General features: G+C 36.7%; 1 protein-coding gene across 8 annotated transcripts in view; it reads left to right on the top strand.

The window, feature by feature from the left end:
• The window catches only part of GK (glycerol kinase), a 75,275-nt gene extending 61,129 nt beyond the window's left edge, over positions 1 to 14,146 (top strand). For 6 of the 8 annotated variants that reach the window (XM_027607815.2, XM_027607817.2, XM_027607810.2 and 3 more), the window contains 8 exons: positions 1,211 to 1,289; positions 2,249 to 2,345; positions 2,871 to 2,955; positions 3,733 to 3,853; positions 3,965 to 4,108; positions 6,238 to 6,318; positions 10,100 to 10,186; positions 12,087 to 14,146. In XM_027607815.2, the coding sequence (XP_027463616.1) occupies positions 1,211 to 1,289; positions 2,249 to 2,345; positions 2,871 to 2,955; positions 3,733 to 3,853; positions 3,965 to 4,108; positions 6,238 to 6,318; positions 10,100 to 10,186; positions 12,087 to 12,097 (705 nt within the window). In that variant the 3' untranslated portion in view covers positions 12,098 to 14,146. The remainder of the gene's footprint in view (positions 1 to 1,210; positions 1,290 to 2,248; positions 2,346 to 2,870; positions 2,956 to 3,732; positions 3,854 to 3,964; positions 4,109 to 6,237; positions 6,319 to 10,099; positions 10,187 to 12,086) is intronic. The other 2 variants (XM_027607813.2, XM_027607816.2) reach the window with 1 other exon arrangement.
• Positions 14,147 to 14,726: the final 580 nt, after the last annotated feature.

The following is a 14,726-nucleotide window of genomic DNA, read 5'->3' as shown; positions in this document are numbered from 1 at the left end:
ATGAATATAAAACATCAGAACCAAAAAACCTTTGAAATTCCTAATGGTTTGTGCTGGTACTTTTTTTTTTCTCCTCAGGATCTTTTTATAATAGCTTTATTGAGACATAATTCACATATCACATGATTCACCCTGTTAAAGTATACAGTTCAGTGGTTTTCAGTATACACAGTCATGCAACCATCACCACAGCCTAACATTAGAACATTTTCATCACCCCAAAGAATAACCACACCACCCCAACTCTAAGCATCCACTAATCTATTCTTTCTCTCTATGGATATGCTTTTTGCAGACATTTCATATAAATGGAATGGTGCACTTGATGGTCTTTTGTGACTGGCTCCTTTCACTTAACGTAATATTTTCAAGGTTCACGTTATAGCAGAACTTCATTCTTTCCTGTAACCAAATAATATTCCATTGTGTGAATATACTATATTTATTTGTCCATTCATCAGTCAGTGGAATTTGGATTATACTTTTTCAACACAGAAAAAACTAATGAAGCTAATATTTACATTTGGTAATAACTTTCCCCTCCATGCTCATATTGAGCCTCATAGTAGTTTAAGTAGGTGTTGGGATAGTCACCACCATTTTATAGGTCATGAAATGGAGACTCACTAAGCCTAACTAATGGGCCTAAGATCACATAGCAGTTAAGAACTAGAACTTGGACTCAGCCTGTTCATCTGACTCCAAATCATACGTTTTCTTCCTTATTGCCACAGCCTCCTCCCTGCCTCCCCATCCCTTAGTGATTTTGTTGAATAATTACTTTGTAGTTAGCTTCTTCGCTTTTTTGTTACTGTTGCTTGATTTAATATGCTGTTAGATACAGGAAATGGTTTTGAAAAAAACTTTTAATGTGGCCTTTCCTGATAACTTGGGAGATAGGGTGGGAATGTTTTCTGGGTGATAATCTACCTCATAGTTCAGCAGCAGTCCATAGAACAGCAGATTGGATAGGTCCAAGGGTGTGCTGGAGGGTTCACTTCTTTGCCCTGTCTCATGAAAAAAACGTCTCTAATGACCTAGATAAAACTATGTTTGCATTAGTAGACCTCATTTATGATATTTGTAAAAGCCCCAAAGTCGATAGTTTTAAATTGTATCCATCTTGGAGTGTCATTCATTTAGAAATGCTCAACGATATCTTTTTATAGTGATAACATGTATTCTCTCTGGGCTTCCTTTTCTTTCGTAGGGTTCTGTAGCGATAGCCGGTGCTGTTATTCGTTGGCTAAGAGACAATCTTGGAATTATACAGACCTCAGAGGAAATTGGTGAGTATGTTCTCACGCAGCGCTAGAATCTAAAGAATGAAAATTTTTAATATTTTACCTTTGCAGTCTGTTAGTACTTGTACTTTGAGCCATATGTGACATTAAATGATATGGATTCCTATTACGAGTTGGATGTATATAGAAAAGACTATTTTGTGAAGATTTATAAAACAACAAATTGACATAATTAGTGGTGGCTATTAACAAACTGGCAAGGTAGGGCATAAAAATTACCCAAGTGTAAAATCGAACAGCAAAGATGGCCAGAATCTGTAGGTAAAGTAGTTCAGTTACATTTACCTGATGAGAAAGAACTTGAACTCTTAGATTAGAACATTGAAACCCCAGTGCCTATCATTTAACTATTAATATGACTATTTTCAGTACAGATAATTATTTTTGAACACAAGCAGGGAGAGCAGGGGCAGAGGGAGAGGGAGAAGCAGACTCCTTGCTGAGCAGGGAGCCTGACTTGGGGCTCGATCCCAGGACCCTGGGATCATGACCTGAGCCAAAGGCAGACGCCTAACCGACTGAGCCACCCAGGCGCCCCCCAGATAATTATTTTTGAACTCATCTACCCACTCTTTAATCTACTTGTTTACTTCAGCCTGAAGGTGAGACAATCAGAAGCACATTTCTTACTGGGGACACACTGGAGGCTACTTTTCCATCTCATAGTCAACCACCTTAGAAATAGTGGAAATGAGTTAAAATACCTTAATGAAACTAATCCAGTTCCTTTATTTCTTGGCCTGGGTTACATTGTAGTGGCAGGTATTCAATGTGGGGAAGTTTGTTTCTGTTTCTCCCAGCTTACATCTTTAATTCGGAAAATTTGCTCTACTAGTAAATAAGAAATCAAAAGCCCTATCCTAATTTATACAGATGTGTTTATTGACTAGAGTAATAGAATATTTTAGAATGATTTTTGTTTCTCTCTTTTTTATTATTATTAGAAAAACTTGCTAAAGAAGTAGGTACTTCTTACGGCTGCTATTTCGTCCCCGCGTTCTCAGGGTTATACGCACCTTACTGGGAGCCCAGTGCGAGAGGGTAAGAATTGAATATGAGGTATGCTTTTACGGGTCTTGATTTATTTACTAAATTAGCTAATAGCTTATAGTTTCTAGCTTCCTACCTATCTATTTTCAAATGATCTTAAAGTGTTGAGGAAATCTTTTCTGTTTGGAGAGTATTAATTTCTGGACCTTTAAATTGCAAGAAGTTATAAATCATCTGACAATAAGCCCCTGCCACATCCATGTCAGTGTTATGGTCTTTTATCTTCAAGGCCTCTGCCAATTATGTATCCAGGGGACATTGTCTAGATGAATTCTGATTTGGTGTTAAATTATTGTCATCTGTTCATTTGGATCCTGGACTTTTCCCTATGCGGATGCAAGATTCTGGACCATAAGGACTTTCCAAGCTGCTCATTGTTTATGTCGTTTTTTTTTTAATATGCATTTTTCCCCTGAACTTCTCTGTCTACCAAGGTCAACCTTTCCATATTCAGGACATTTCAGATTGACTCGTGTACTCCACTCTAATCTTAAAAATCTTTGTGTGTGTTTTTAGGATCATCTGTGGGCTCACTCAGTTCACCAATAAATGCCATATTGCTTTTGCTGCATTGGAAGCTGTTTGTTTCCAAACCCGGGAGGTAATAATAAGGGCTTTTTTTCTTGTACTTCATCCACTTGTATCACTTTCAAACAAATTATATATTAATGCTGAAAATTTATTAAATGCTTCATTATTAAATACCTAATCAAAAATTAAGCCCGCCTAAGCTCTCTTCTAATAAGTACAAGTTTCTTCTCTTTTTGTTAGCTGTCATTACCTTCTGAGTTCCTGTCATCCACCAGGCGCTGAGTGTTTTACAGTTGGGAGGATGTTAGGTAGCACATGTTAGGTAAAGGACATAAATAGCACAAGTATACGCATCAGGGCAGGAAACCAGGGTGCAAAGTTGGGGTTTTTGGCATGGCTGGTTCTTCGGGTGAGGGCAGAGGTGTAGTGAGAAGAAAGGCTGGTGTGATCCCTGAAGGAAGGCTTGGAAGATGAGAATAAGAAATCTAAATTTGAGGGGCACCTGGGTGGCTCAGTTGGTTAAGCGTCTGCCTTCAGCTCAGGTCATGATCCCGGGGTCCTGGGATCGAGCCCCGCATAGAGCTCCCAGCTCAGCAGGGAGCCTGCTTCTCCCTCTCCCTCTCCTTGCCACTCTGCCTACTTGTGCTCTCCCTCTCTCTCTGTCTCTCTCTTTCTGTGTCAAATAAATAAATAAATACATCTTTAAAAAAGCATTAAAAAAAAATCTAAGTTTGATTCTGTAGGCTTTGGGAAGCTCTTGAGGGTTTTTGCGTAGAAGACTGCCATTTTCAGAGATGTCATTATGGAGTAGTAGTTTAATTATGTGCATTGCATTGGTTCATTTAAGATTTTGGATGCCATGAACCGCGACTGTGGAATTCCGCTCAGTCATTTGCAGGTAGACGGAGGAATGACCAACAACAAAATTCTTATGCAGTTGCAAGCAGACATTCTGTATATCCCAGTAGGTCAGTAAGCCTTCATTCCTTTGCATTCTGAGAGGAATATTTCTTTCGGAAGAACTGGTATTTTTAGGCATATCTAACTGCAAAGATGTTGATGTTGCCGTGTTCCCTCAGTGAAGCCCTCGATGCCCGAAACAACCGCCCTGGGAGCTGCCATGGCCGCAGGGGCCGCAGAAGGAGTTGGCGTTTGGAGTCTCGAACCCGAGGATCTGTCCGCGGTCACAATGGAGCGCTTTGAACCCCAGATCAATGCTGAGGGTATGTTTAGAAAATGAAAATTAAGGGGCGTCCGGCTGACTCAGTCGGTAGAGCACACATGACTCTTGATCTTGCGGGCATCGGTTTGAGTTCCACGTTGGGTGTAGACATTACTTAAAGATAAAATTTCTTTTAAAATGAAATTTAATGGTATACATGGAAAAGAGAGAGAGTTTGCCTTTCTGTTTATTCGTAAGTTCAGAAACTAAGCAAAATAGCAAATGCTACTGTTTTCGATTGGCTACTAAGCATGTTGGGGTACACTGAGTCTGAATGAGGGGAAAAGTTCCTTATTATAAGAAAAAAAACTTCTAAAATCACTTTTTTTGCCATCTACTTCTACTGTTTACAGTCCTTTCATGCAGAAGGATAACACTGCTTCTAACTTGCTAACATAGCCTTTTTTAAAAGTGAGAAGGGAGATAGATCAGCCATGGAACTGACCATCTGTGGTGCCAGTGGCCCAGTTTTAGGACATGATTAGCTGGCCTAAGGGACATCCTGGTAACCTTGAAGCCCAGCAGAGCTAGCCTGACAAAAGCGGCAACAGTGTAAATAAGCGAGCCTCAAATACCTGATTCACTGTCCTAACCAGCTAAGCTAAGCCACAGGCTCTGACCAACACCTTTTTAAAATACAGTGGTGCATCTCTTAAATTGAAATAAATGTGAGTACAAAAATAAGGCTTTATATATACTGAATTTGATTTTATAGCCTTTCAAAAACCTATGTATGAAATCGCATCAAAGTAGATTTTGCACTACTGGGAAATAAGCTTTCAAATGCATTTCTCTTTAATTTTCTGGAAGACTAAGCCAGCACTTCTTAATTTTATTCCTTCTCACATACAAGAAAATGGATTGTAACACTAGTAATTTTATAGTCAGTATACCACGCAACTTGATGTAGAAATGTGTTTCAAAATCTGATATTCTATCTGTAGGTAATTTTTATTTGTTAATATTGGATTAAATGGGGGCTCAAAAAAATGTCTACGTCTGAAAAAAATCAATTTTTTAATAAATAAATAACGTTCAGAGTGAATATATGGTCTTGAGATGCTAATCCCACTCTTAAAGCAAGGAAGTTCTGTGCAAAGGGTTTTCTGTTTTCTGAGGACAGCCTTCTTTGCCATTTTTTAAGGCCTTAGCCCAGAGTTGGTCGGTTATGTCAGCCGTCCTTCCCTTCCCCAGCCCCACGCCTCCCCACACAACACGGACACGCGCACATGTGTAACAGGCATCTAGGTATAAGTAGTTCATTCTCCAGCAAACTTTTTTTAGAGCTGAGTACAGGCCAGAAATTGTCCTGTTGTGGGGATATAGAGATGATTAAGACGAAGTCCTTGCCCCTCAGGAGACTCATGTATGTTGGGAGAGGCAGACAAAGCCATGACAGTTCACTGTGGTGGCTGGTCACCTGAGACGTGTGGGAGGTGGTGTGGGAAGACGGAGGAGGGGCAGAAGTGGGGCCCTGGAAACTTTCTGAAGCAAGTGATGCTTGAGCAGTGTCGCTCAGGTGTCATAGGCTTCAGGTGCTGTGGCAAGGCCAGGAGGCCCGACAGGGACACCTTCCTGCAAGCCTCCCCATTACTAGGAGGAGTGCGTGTGGGTGGACGCACCAGTGGTGCCCATTTTTGTTTAGTCCTCTTACTGTGGATTTCCATTGTAAAAAAAAAATCCTGTATCACAGGAATGCAATTTGAATCTTATGAAGAATCAGTACTTGTTAAATCCTTTGGCTAGACTGACTAACAATTCTCCTTCTAGTCTTCCACATTCACAGTACACCCCTTCCCTATATCCCAAGCTTCCCCCGCTTCCTCCCCACAAGAAAGAGAGAACAGGTCCAATGTGAATGCCTTTCTAATTCATCACCACTTGTTTGTGAATGGCCTGGTCTTCATAGGTAGCCTGGCTCCCAGTCTCCCTTCACCCCGAACACCATGCTGAATTTCCCCTCCACCTTCCAGCAGGTATCTCTCCCAAATCCAAGTTCTGGTAAAGCCCCATGCCAGCTGAATATGTGTCACAGTTTGTTGAAAATGCTGAGCGAACATAAGTACAGTGCTTGGACTATCTCCGTAAACTACTTCTCAGATGTGTGTTTTTCCTACCTTCTATTTCTAGAAAGTGAAATTCGTTACTCTACATGGAAGAAAGCTGTGATGAAGTCAGTGGGTTGGGTTACAACTCAGTCTTCGGAAAGTGGTAAAAATGTTTTTATTATTCTTGCCGCTTTGCCTAGTATGTTAAATAACTTATTTAAGTATCTAACTATTTACACTTAGCAAGGCTGCTCTGAAGAAAAGCATTATCATATGTCCAGAGTTTCTAACATTTTGAAAACACTTTAAAGTTCTAAACATAAAATGTAAATTATCAGATAGATACGTACTTAATTCTACCCTGCCCTCTCTTTTCCTTATTAGTTTTTTCCTGGTACTTCAGTGGGTAACTGAGCTTTCTAAAAGTAAAATTATTTCTTTCTTCTCAATGAAAAAGAAAATCAACTAGAGTCTTCCTTTTCTTTATTTTTTTTAAGTGTCTCCTTTTACCTTTTTGGGGGGCTGTCTTCATGGCCTGAACCAACCAAAACTTACATGAATTTCAGAATCTATTTCTCTACTTCCTAGGCTGATTCCAAGTTCTTAGTGAATGTACATTTTAAGAACTCATTGGAATCAGAGAGGAAGAAATGTACCAAATAGTAAATTAGAAGTGTCATAATCGATTGGGAAATGCTCTTGGCAGAAAATAGAAAACTTAAGTAGGAAGGTATTGGGCTTAAGTTAGCCATTCAGTCATAGACAGCCTTAAGCTGCCTTTACTATGCACTTGATAATTGGACAGACTTAAACGTGCCTTTGATATGCCATAATATATTAATTCTTTGCTAAATGAAGATTTAGAACATAATAAATAGAACAATGTCCAATAATATATTGAAGCATACACTTTAATGGAGAAGAGTTTATAAATGGAATATTACCTGCCTTCCAACCCAAAAGTGAATATAAAATTACTTTTAATGTATCTGGCTTTTAGGAGACACTTCTGGAACCATCCGTTACCACAGATCCCTGATCTGTATTTTCAGTCCTGGAGGTTCCTACCTGAAGCTTTTTTACCTCCTAAATAAGCTTAATATCCTTTTTCTTTAAATCTTTTGTTCTGAGACTCCATTTTCTTTCCAAAATGGTGGCAAAGCTTTTCTTACTAAGACCTTTTGTGATTTTGAGACCCTTTATAACAAAACTTCTCAATCATAAGTGTTTTCCTAGCCCGGTGCTAGTTGCTATGCAAGATACAACAACGTGGACCCTGATTTATTTTCTAGTTGCCCTTAATCAATGGCTAATGAGCAGTTGAGTCCTATGTTTTCGTTGACTTGTTGGATTTTTTTAAACGGCACAGTCATCCCTTTGTCCCTCCCTGCACCACAGTGACACACACACACACATCTTACTAGCAAGCAGTTGAAGATCAAATTTTAATTGCAAAATTCCCATAAAACCAACTGATCATTTTCACTTTGTTTGAATACCTCACTGTCAGTGAATTTAAAACATAAGAAAAAGTTGATGAAAGAAAATTGCATGATTTCTTTAGTTTCTGCTATTGAGAGGTTTAGATTTTTCGCATTTTGTTTTTGTTTCAGACTGCGATGCATTTAAGAGTTTGAAGATGTTTTTCAGTAGATTTATGAAACACACTCTAATGTATAATACTGAGTCTCTAAGCTGTGTAATAAACTCAGAATTATATTCGGTTAGTGACATGCTAATTGTATTTATTTAAGCAGTATAAACTATATATGACTATATATCAATAAGCTCTATAATAGTAGCAGTACAGATAGAATCCTATTTTAATAATCTTGAAAGGATATTAGAATTGCTACCTGGTCTTTATGCTCTTTAAATTGCTTTAGTTTATGGGGAAAATATTATGTTAGCTTCATCTCCAAAGCAGTTTGCCACTTTGAAGCAGTCATATTTATTTTCTTATTTCTAACTATATTTGAATATATTATAATTTTTAATATGCATTTTGACATGTGTTTAAAATGCAGAAATGATTGGGAGTTTGATACTTTTTAGAGAGAGCTTATCATAAATGATAAGCTTGGCTTTGCACTCCAGACACACCAAAACAACATTTTGAAAACAGGTCAAATTGGTTTAAAATGCACAGCTATCAAATAACAAGTAAGTGTGTGTGTGTGACCAAAAGGGATATATTTTCATTAAATAAATGCCACCTGTTGGCTAACTGAACATAATAAAAAAAATAAAATATAATATAAAATTAAAAATAAATACATAAATAAATAAATGCCACCTAAATTGGTAAGGACTTGTAAATGCAGATAGTCCTCAGGGTCTTCTTTGCAAACTAGAACTCACTGTAGCCATATCAGGAAATTAGTGATTAGAACTTAGCCTAACTGGAAAAAAAAAAAAAAAAGAACTTAGTGTAACTGATGGTTTGCTCTAAAAGAACAAGAATATATGTTCCCTTTCCTAAAATCAAATTAAAATGTGGTCTCCACAAGTATGGAAACAAAAAGAAACCTTGGTTTTATCTGAAAAATAACATAAGCAGTGGTAAAATGGAGGAAAATGGTTTGTACCCCTCTTTTAATCTACCTTCTAAGGGAAAGAAATATATGGTGCAGGGAAAAAAAAAATCCTTTCCCAAAAAGGCAAATAAATGACTGTTGTCAGTTTATTATATCAAAAACTATGCCCATAGCAAATATTTAACTAGCTGCATTTCAGTGAAGCCCTTTCATCCAGTGGTTGCATATTCTTAAAACTTGGAGGTTAATTTTGAATATGTTTCTTTTTAAAAGAGCATTAAATAATGGAGATACATAATTTTTAAATTCAAGAAAAGCATATGTATATAAAGAATATTCTTTAAAGGAAGGGATTTTGACAGAAGTTAGTTAGAAAATACCAACACAACCTTATTCTCAGGCAATTTTTTAAAAATGTGGATTCACAGGGCACCTGGCTAGCTTAGTCGGTAGAGCTTGCGACTCTTGATCTTGGGGTCGTGAGTTTGAGCCCCACGTTGGGTGTAGAGTTTACATACATACATAGATTAAAAAAAATATGGGGCTGCCTGGGTGGCTCAGTCATTTAAGCGTCTGACTTCGGCTCAGGTCATGATCTTGGGGTCCTAGGATGGAGCCCTGCATGGGACTCCACGTGGGCTCAGCAGGGAATCTGCTTCTCCCTCTTCCTCTGCCCCCCCCCCGCTTGTGCTCTGTCTCTCAAATAAATAAATAAAATATTTTTAAAAATATATGGATTCATACAGTTTATTCAAGATTTTATTTTTAAGTAACCTCTGCACTTAGCATGGGGCTCAAACTCACAACCCCGAGATCAAAAGTCCCACGCTCCACGGATTGAGCCAGTCAGGTGCCCCTTTACAATTTAGTTTTTAAATTACAGTAATATTAATTATGAGGTGCATTTCCTTACATAGCAAATTCTGTTTAAAAAAGAAAACAAAACCAATATCTTAGCAAAAATAGGGTTTGAAGTTCATTTTTAGTAGACCAATATAACTCTTCTCTGATAACTAAAGGATCTCTACCTTGAATCTTGGGGGAATTGGATTGCTCCTTTAGTATCTTTGGGGTAAGAATCAAAAAAGCTAAAATCAACAGCCTCCCAAAAAGTTCTCCATCAACTCTCTTCAGCTTTGCCAGTGGAAGGCTTATGTGGGTTTATATATGTATTATGTTCTTGGCTACCTGTGGCATGCTACCCATATTGTTTGTTAACTGTCATAAGCCTTCAATATTGATTATATTTTTGATTTGAAGTAATAACTCTGCTAGCTTTTATGAATATACTATTTTTATAACTTAATTTTGTTTTGCTGTCATGTGATTCTTAACACAAATATTGTAATTATGTGTCTCTCTTTTGGTTTGCTTGACTGGAATTCCCTTCTACTTGGATGACCACAGGTGACCCTAGTATCTTCTGTAGTCTACCCTTGGGCTTTTTTATAGTGAGTAGCATGGTAATGTTAATCGGAGCAAGGTACATCTCAGGTCAGTTACTCTTTAAATTAGACAATTTTATTAGTTAGCACTAATGTATTTGTGTATAACTTGGCAGAAAATGTTTAGAGTTTTTCGTTCTTCCTGTGCTGAGGAACCTGGAAAATCCATGAAAGGTCTAATTTGTGAGACCAATTAATCTTTCGGAGCAGTCAGAATTGAGGCCTGTGGCTCTGCTTAATTCTCTTATTGTTGGTAGATGACAGTTTCTTTGAGGGGCCACGTTCTGCTGTCAGCCGCAGCAGGAAGCAGAAGTGAAAGTAGCGTGCTATGAAAGCTTCCATGAGAGGACTTTCAGGGTGACAGGTGGATGCTAAAGTCTAATTTTTGACATTAATTCAATTGGCTTTCAAACGTATGTAAGTTCTTCATACTCAAGAAAACTTGCCATGCGTGTCTAAATATTTCAGTTAAGAGTTTCCACCAGAGTATGTTAGCAGAGTCTGGAAAAACTCTAAAATTGGGCAACATGTATAGTCGCTTTTATTTTAGTTAAAAGAATATATTTTGTGAGATGAAGTTTTAAAAATTATTGCTAAAATAAGGGGAGTCAAACTTAAAACCGAATTATTTTTTTGCACATTAACTTCTGCTTATTCTTAGAAAAATAAAACTGCTCAGCATGTTATGAAATACATCGCATAACCTGTGATGATTTAAATGTAATAATCGTTTTGGGGAGCTATTCCTGATGACAGCTCGATTTTTCTTCCAATTGAGGCTTAAGGGACTACATGGCAATGACTTGTTCCATATGTTACCAAGAAAGTGAAAATTTTTTTAAATCTTCATAACAAGGGAAAGAGTTAAATTATTTCTTGTAATTAATCAGATGTTGACCTGGGTTTAACATGTAAAATGTAAACTTTATTGATATGGAGGGAGCATCTGATTGTAGAAATCTGACAAGCCTTAACTCAGCTTGACGTCATTAGTTTAGCGCTATATATAAATATGGAATGAAAAGCGTTTACATCAGCAGAACATTAGATTATCTTTTAATGATAAACTATGAGTTACTTGCATGAGAACTTAAAACTAGACTTCCATTTTCCGTATCCTTCATATTTGGGATAAGTTTATTCAAATCTGCTTTCATAAAAACAATACCTTATCTTGGTATTAGTGCTTTCCACCTTATGAAGGGCTTCTGTATACACAAGTCTATACAGAATTCACAGATGTCTGTTTTCTTTCTGCTTCTTGGGAATGTTTAGTGGAAAAGTCCAAATATTGTAATTTTCCAAAATACCCAAAATGGGTATCCAAAAATATTTTCCAAATATTGTGATAATCCAAAAATAAGTCATTTAGATTTATAAAGAAACTTATGAGTTGTTTTAGGAAAAGTTATATCATTTTTTCATTATCCTGAGGTGTTTTTTTGTTGTTGTTGTTTTTTGTTTGTTTTTTGTTTTTTTGGCTGCATGACGATGGTTTGGAAAAGGAGGGAAAATACTGCACCTGAATGTTTTCACTGATTTTTTTTTTTCTCCTGTTTCCCCCTTGGTACTGTGAAGGAGGGAAAGGCCTACTCTCTGTCAAAATTGAGACATACAGCTTATCTCTAAGCTAAGGGATACATTACTTGTCTAAATTCCTAGACTCCCAAAGGGATATGGCTACCATCTTTAGGTTCTCTCTCTTGGTAACATATGCTGAGATTTGAGAACAGTGGGAGTCACTTGCCTTGGTAAACAATTAGCAATAGTGTTAATATTTGCTAATTTTGGAATTGGCCTAGTTTTATTTGTTGCATTTTAACTGTGAAGCAGTATTTAGAAATCATGTGGAATGTGTAGCTCAAATGATTAAATAGTCTTCGTTGCCTTAACTCCTAAATTGCGTGTATGTTGTTGCTGATATATGTGGTTTTTGTCCCCCATTTTAGGTATCCCATAAATGATACCAACTCATGGATTCCAAAGATGCAAGCTCTTTGCCTAATGAGAGAATCCAGCGATTGTCTCTTAATGTGATGACACTATTCGTAGACTCTGATTTTATTTATAAGCCACTTGCTGCATGACCCTCCAAGTAGACCTGTGGCTTGAAATAAAGACAATGCAGCAGAAAGAATGCTATAGAAACATTTGGTGTGTTTTTTAACATCAAGAGTTAAGATTGGACCAGCCACCTTGGGGGCTGACCCCTCCTTTGCCATCGCGTCCTGCCCCATTCCCTCTGAGATCTAGGAAGAATTCAGGTCCTTCATTGGAATCTTTCATCAGACACACTCAAACGCTGATGGTCTAGGATTTGACTCTCTGCACTGCACACACTTGACTAAGGGGTGATTACTAACCAGCTAAAAATGAGTGGCTTTTTGTTTCTCTTTAATAGACCCTAAAAGTCCTCTTTTCTGCATATTAAGGAGACCACAACATCTTCCCTGAATGTTTAAATGGACACCTCTACTAAATCCTTAAAATGGAAATTTAGTACTCTCAAACTTAGATATTTTCCAGAAAGGTATTTGCCAAAACTGAAATTCGTCGGACATTTTACATGGTCTCACTAATTCACTGAATTGCTGTCTGGGTCTTCTAGGGAAGGACGCTTTTTCCTTTCTTTTTTCATCTCTCCTTTTTATATTTTTCACTTTGTATGTATAACATACATGGCTATATATATATTTTATATACTGAGGGCAACCCATTTATAAATTAAGAGTACATTTTACATGACCTCACTAATTACACTGAATTTCTGTCTGGATCTTACAGGGAAGAACCCTTTTTCTTTTCATCTCTCCTTTTTATATTTCTTACTTTGTATGTATAACATACATGCCTATATATTTTATATACAGAGGGTAGCCCGTTTATAAATTCAGAGCACATTGTATTCAGTAGGTTATAATGGAGCTGGTCTTAAGTGGACCACTATGTGTATAAATATTTTGGGGAAAACACTGTATACATTTTTGGGCAACGGTTATGCATATTTACAAGGAGAAACTTTTTCTTAAAGAGCCAGCATTTAAAGCTTAAGTATATGTTCCATGTCAATAAAAGAAAATGTACTTTATTGTGACTTCAACTATATCTCTTATACCTTATCTTTTTATTTAATTGTTTTAGCTGGATATATGTCTTTAAAAAAAAGGAAAAAGACAAAACTGTGGAATACTATGGTAAATATTGTTTTCAAACAAGCACTAGTCCATATAAAGTTGTCTTCCTTTGACATAATTTAGACATATTAGGGATTTTTTTGAGGGAATAGCAAAAAAGGTTAAACACTTAAGTAGAAGAAAACCTTAGGAATAAAGCCAAGAATCTCTTTCTATCCAAATACGTTATTAATTGCTGGTAAGCAAGTATAATTTCTATTTGGGATCACAGAGAATTATGTCCACTTACTGTTCTAGTACAACTGAAGAAAGGTTTGCAATTAGAAATGGCTTCCAGTGAAACCAAGAATTTCTCAAAATGGTTAGTATTACATGTTATAAAAACCTACCTAATCTAGCACTTAATGTCAATTTTTTTAAATCTTAAAATTAATTTCTGTTTACTACAAGTAAGAAAATACTGCCTCCTAATATTTTCTTCAACCAGGGCTGACAATGGAAAATATTTATATATTAGTATAAAAGGTGTTGTTTTGTCTGGAATTAATGGTAGCTTGCATTTGCAATTCTGATTGTGCTGTTCCTAAATTATTCAGTCTACTTGGGTTTTATTGATGCAGCTGCTGCTTGTGTGACAAAAATATTATAGAAAGGTACTGTGAAATTATTACTTTGTGTTGAGGGTACTTTTAAACATAATTATGTTTCTACAAAAGTAGGTTGAGTTAATTGTAAATAATTGTTAAATCACTGTTCAAAATAATTTTAAGATTCCATTAATTTTCTATAAATTGCGATATTTATAAATGTTTGAAACTGTGCACATTGGTATTTAATGATAAATTGACTTAAAATAAATTGACCCCTCATTCTTACTTGCATTTCTCATTTATAGACTGGAAGTTAAGATCAAAGTTAAATCCAGAAGGATGTTTCTTACTTGCATTTCTCATTTATAGGCTAGAACTTAAGATCAAAGTTAAATCCAGAAGGATGTAACTCAGCTGTTAGCACTTGATCAGGCACACTCTGAAGAATTAACCAAGAGCCTAAGAAGTAGTTTCTGTAATGAGGAGCACCTTAATCATTCTATTGGATAAGACTACACTGTTTCATCTCAGCATCCAGAAAATACCCGCTGAGGTCAGAAATCATGATCACTTAGGGTCTCTTATGGCTAGCCATGCCTTTCTACTGGTTTCTTTCTGTTCTTTCTATCTGGGTGGGCCGGTGGAGTCAAGTGTGCCACTGTTCTCTCAATTTCATGCCAATACCTCAGTCTTTTGTTCTTTAATCAGTAAAAAAAGTAAATGCATCTTTGCTTCTGTAACAATATCTTAGAATTTTTAGTGTTTCTTTTGAAGCACCCAAACTTAATTCTTTGGTTTCTGAGTGTTTTGTATCATGTTGGGAATGAAGAATGATGGCTATTTATGAGAAACCAGCAAAAGAAGA

Source organism: Zalophus californianus, chromosome X (assembly GCF_009762305.2).
Source record: "Zalophus californianus isolate mZalCal1 chromosome X, mZalCal1.pri.v2, whole genome shotgun sequence".
Taxonomy (NCBI): domain Eukaryota; kingdom Metazoa; phylum Chordata; class Mammalia; order Carnivora; family Otariidae; genus Zalophus; species Zalophus californianus.
Note: the sequence above shows the minus strand (reverse complement) of the source record. Positions and strands in the feature narration are given on the sequence as shown.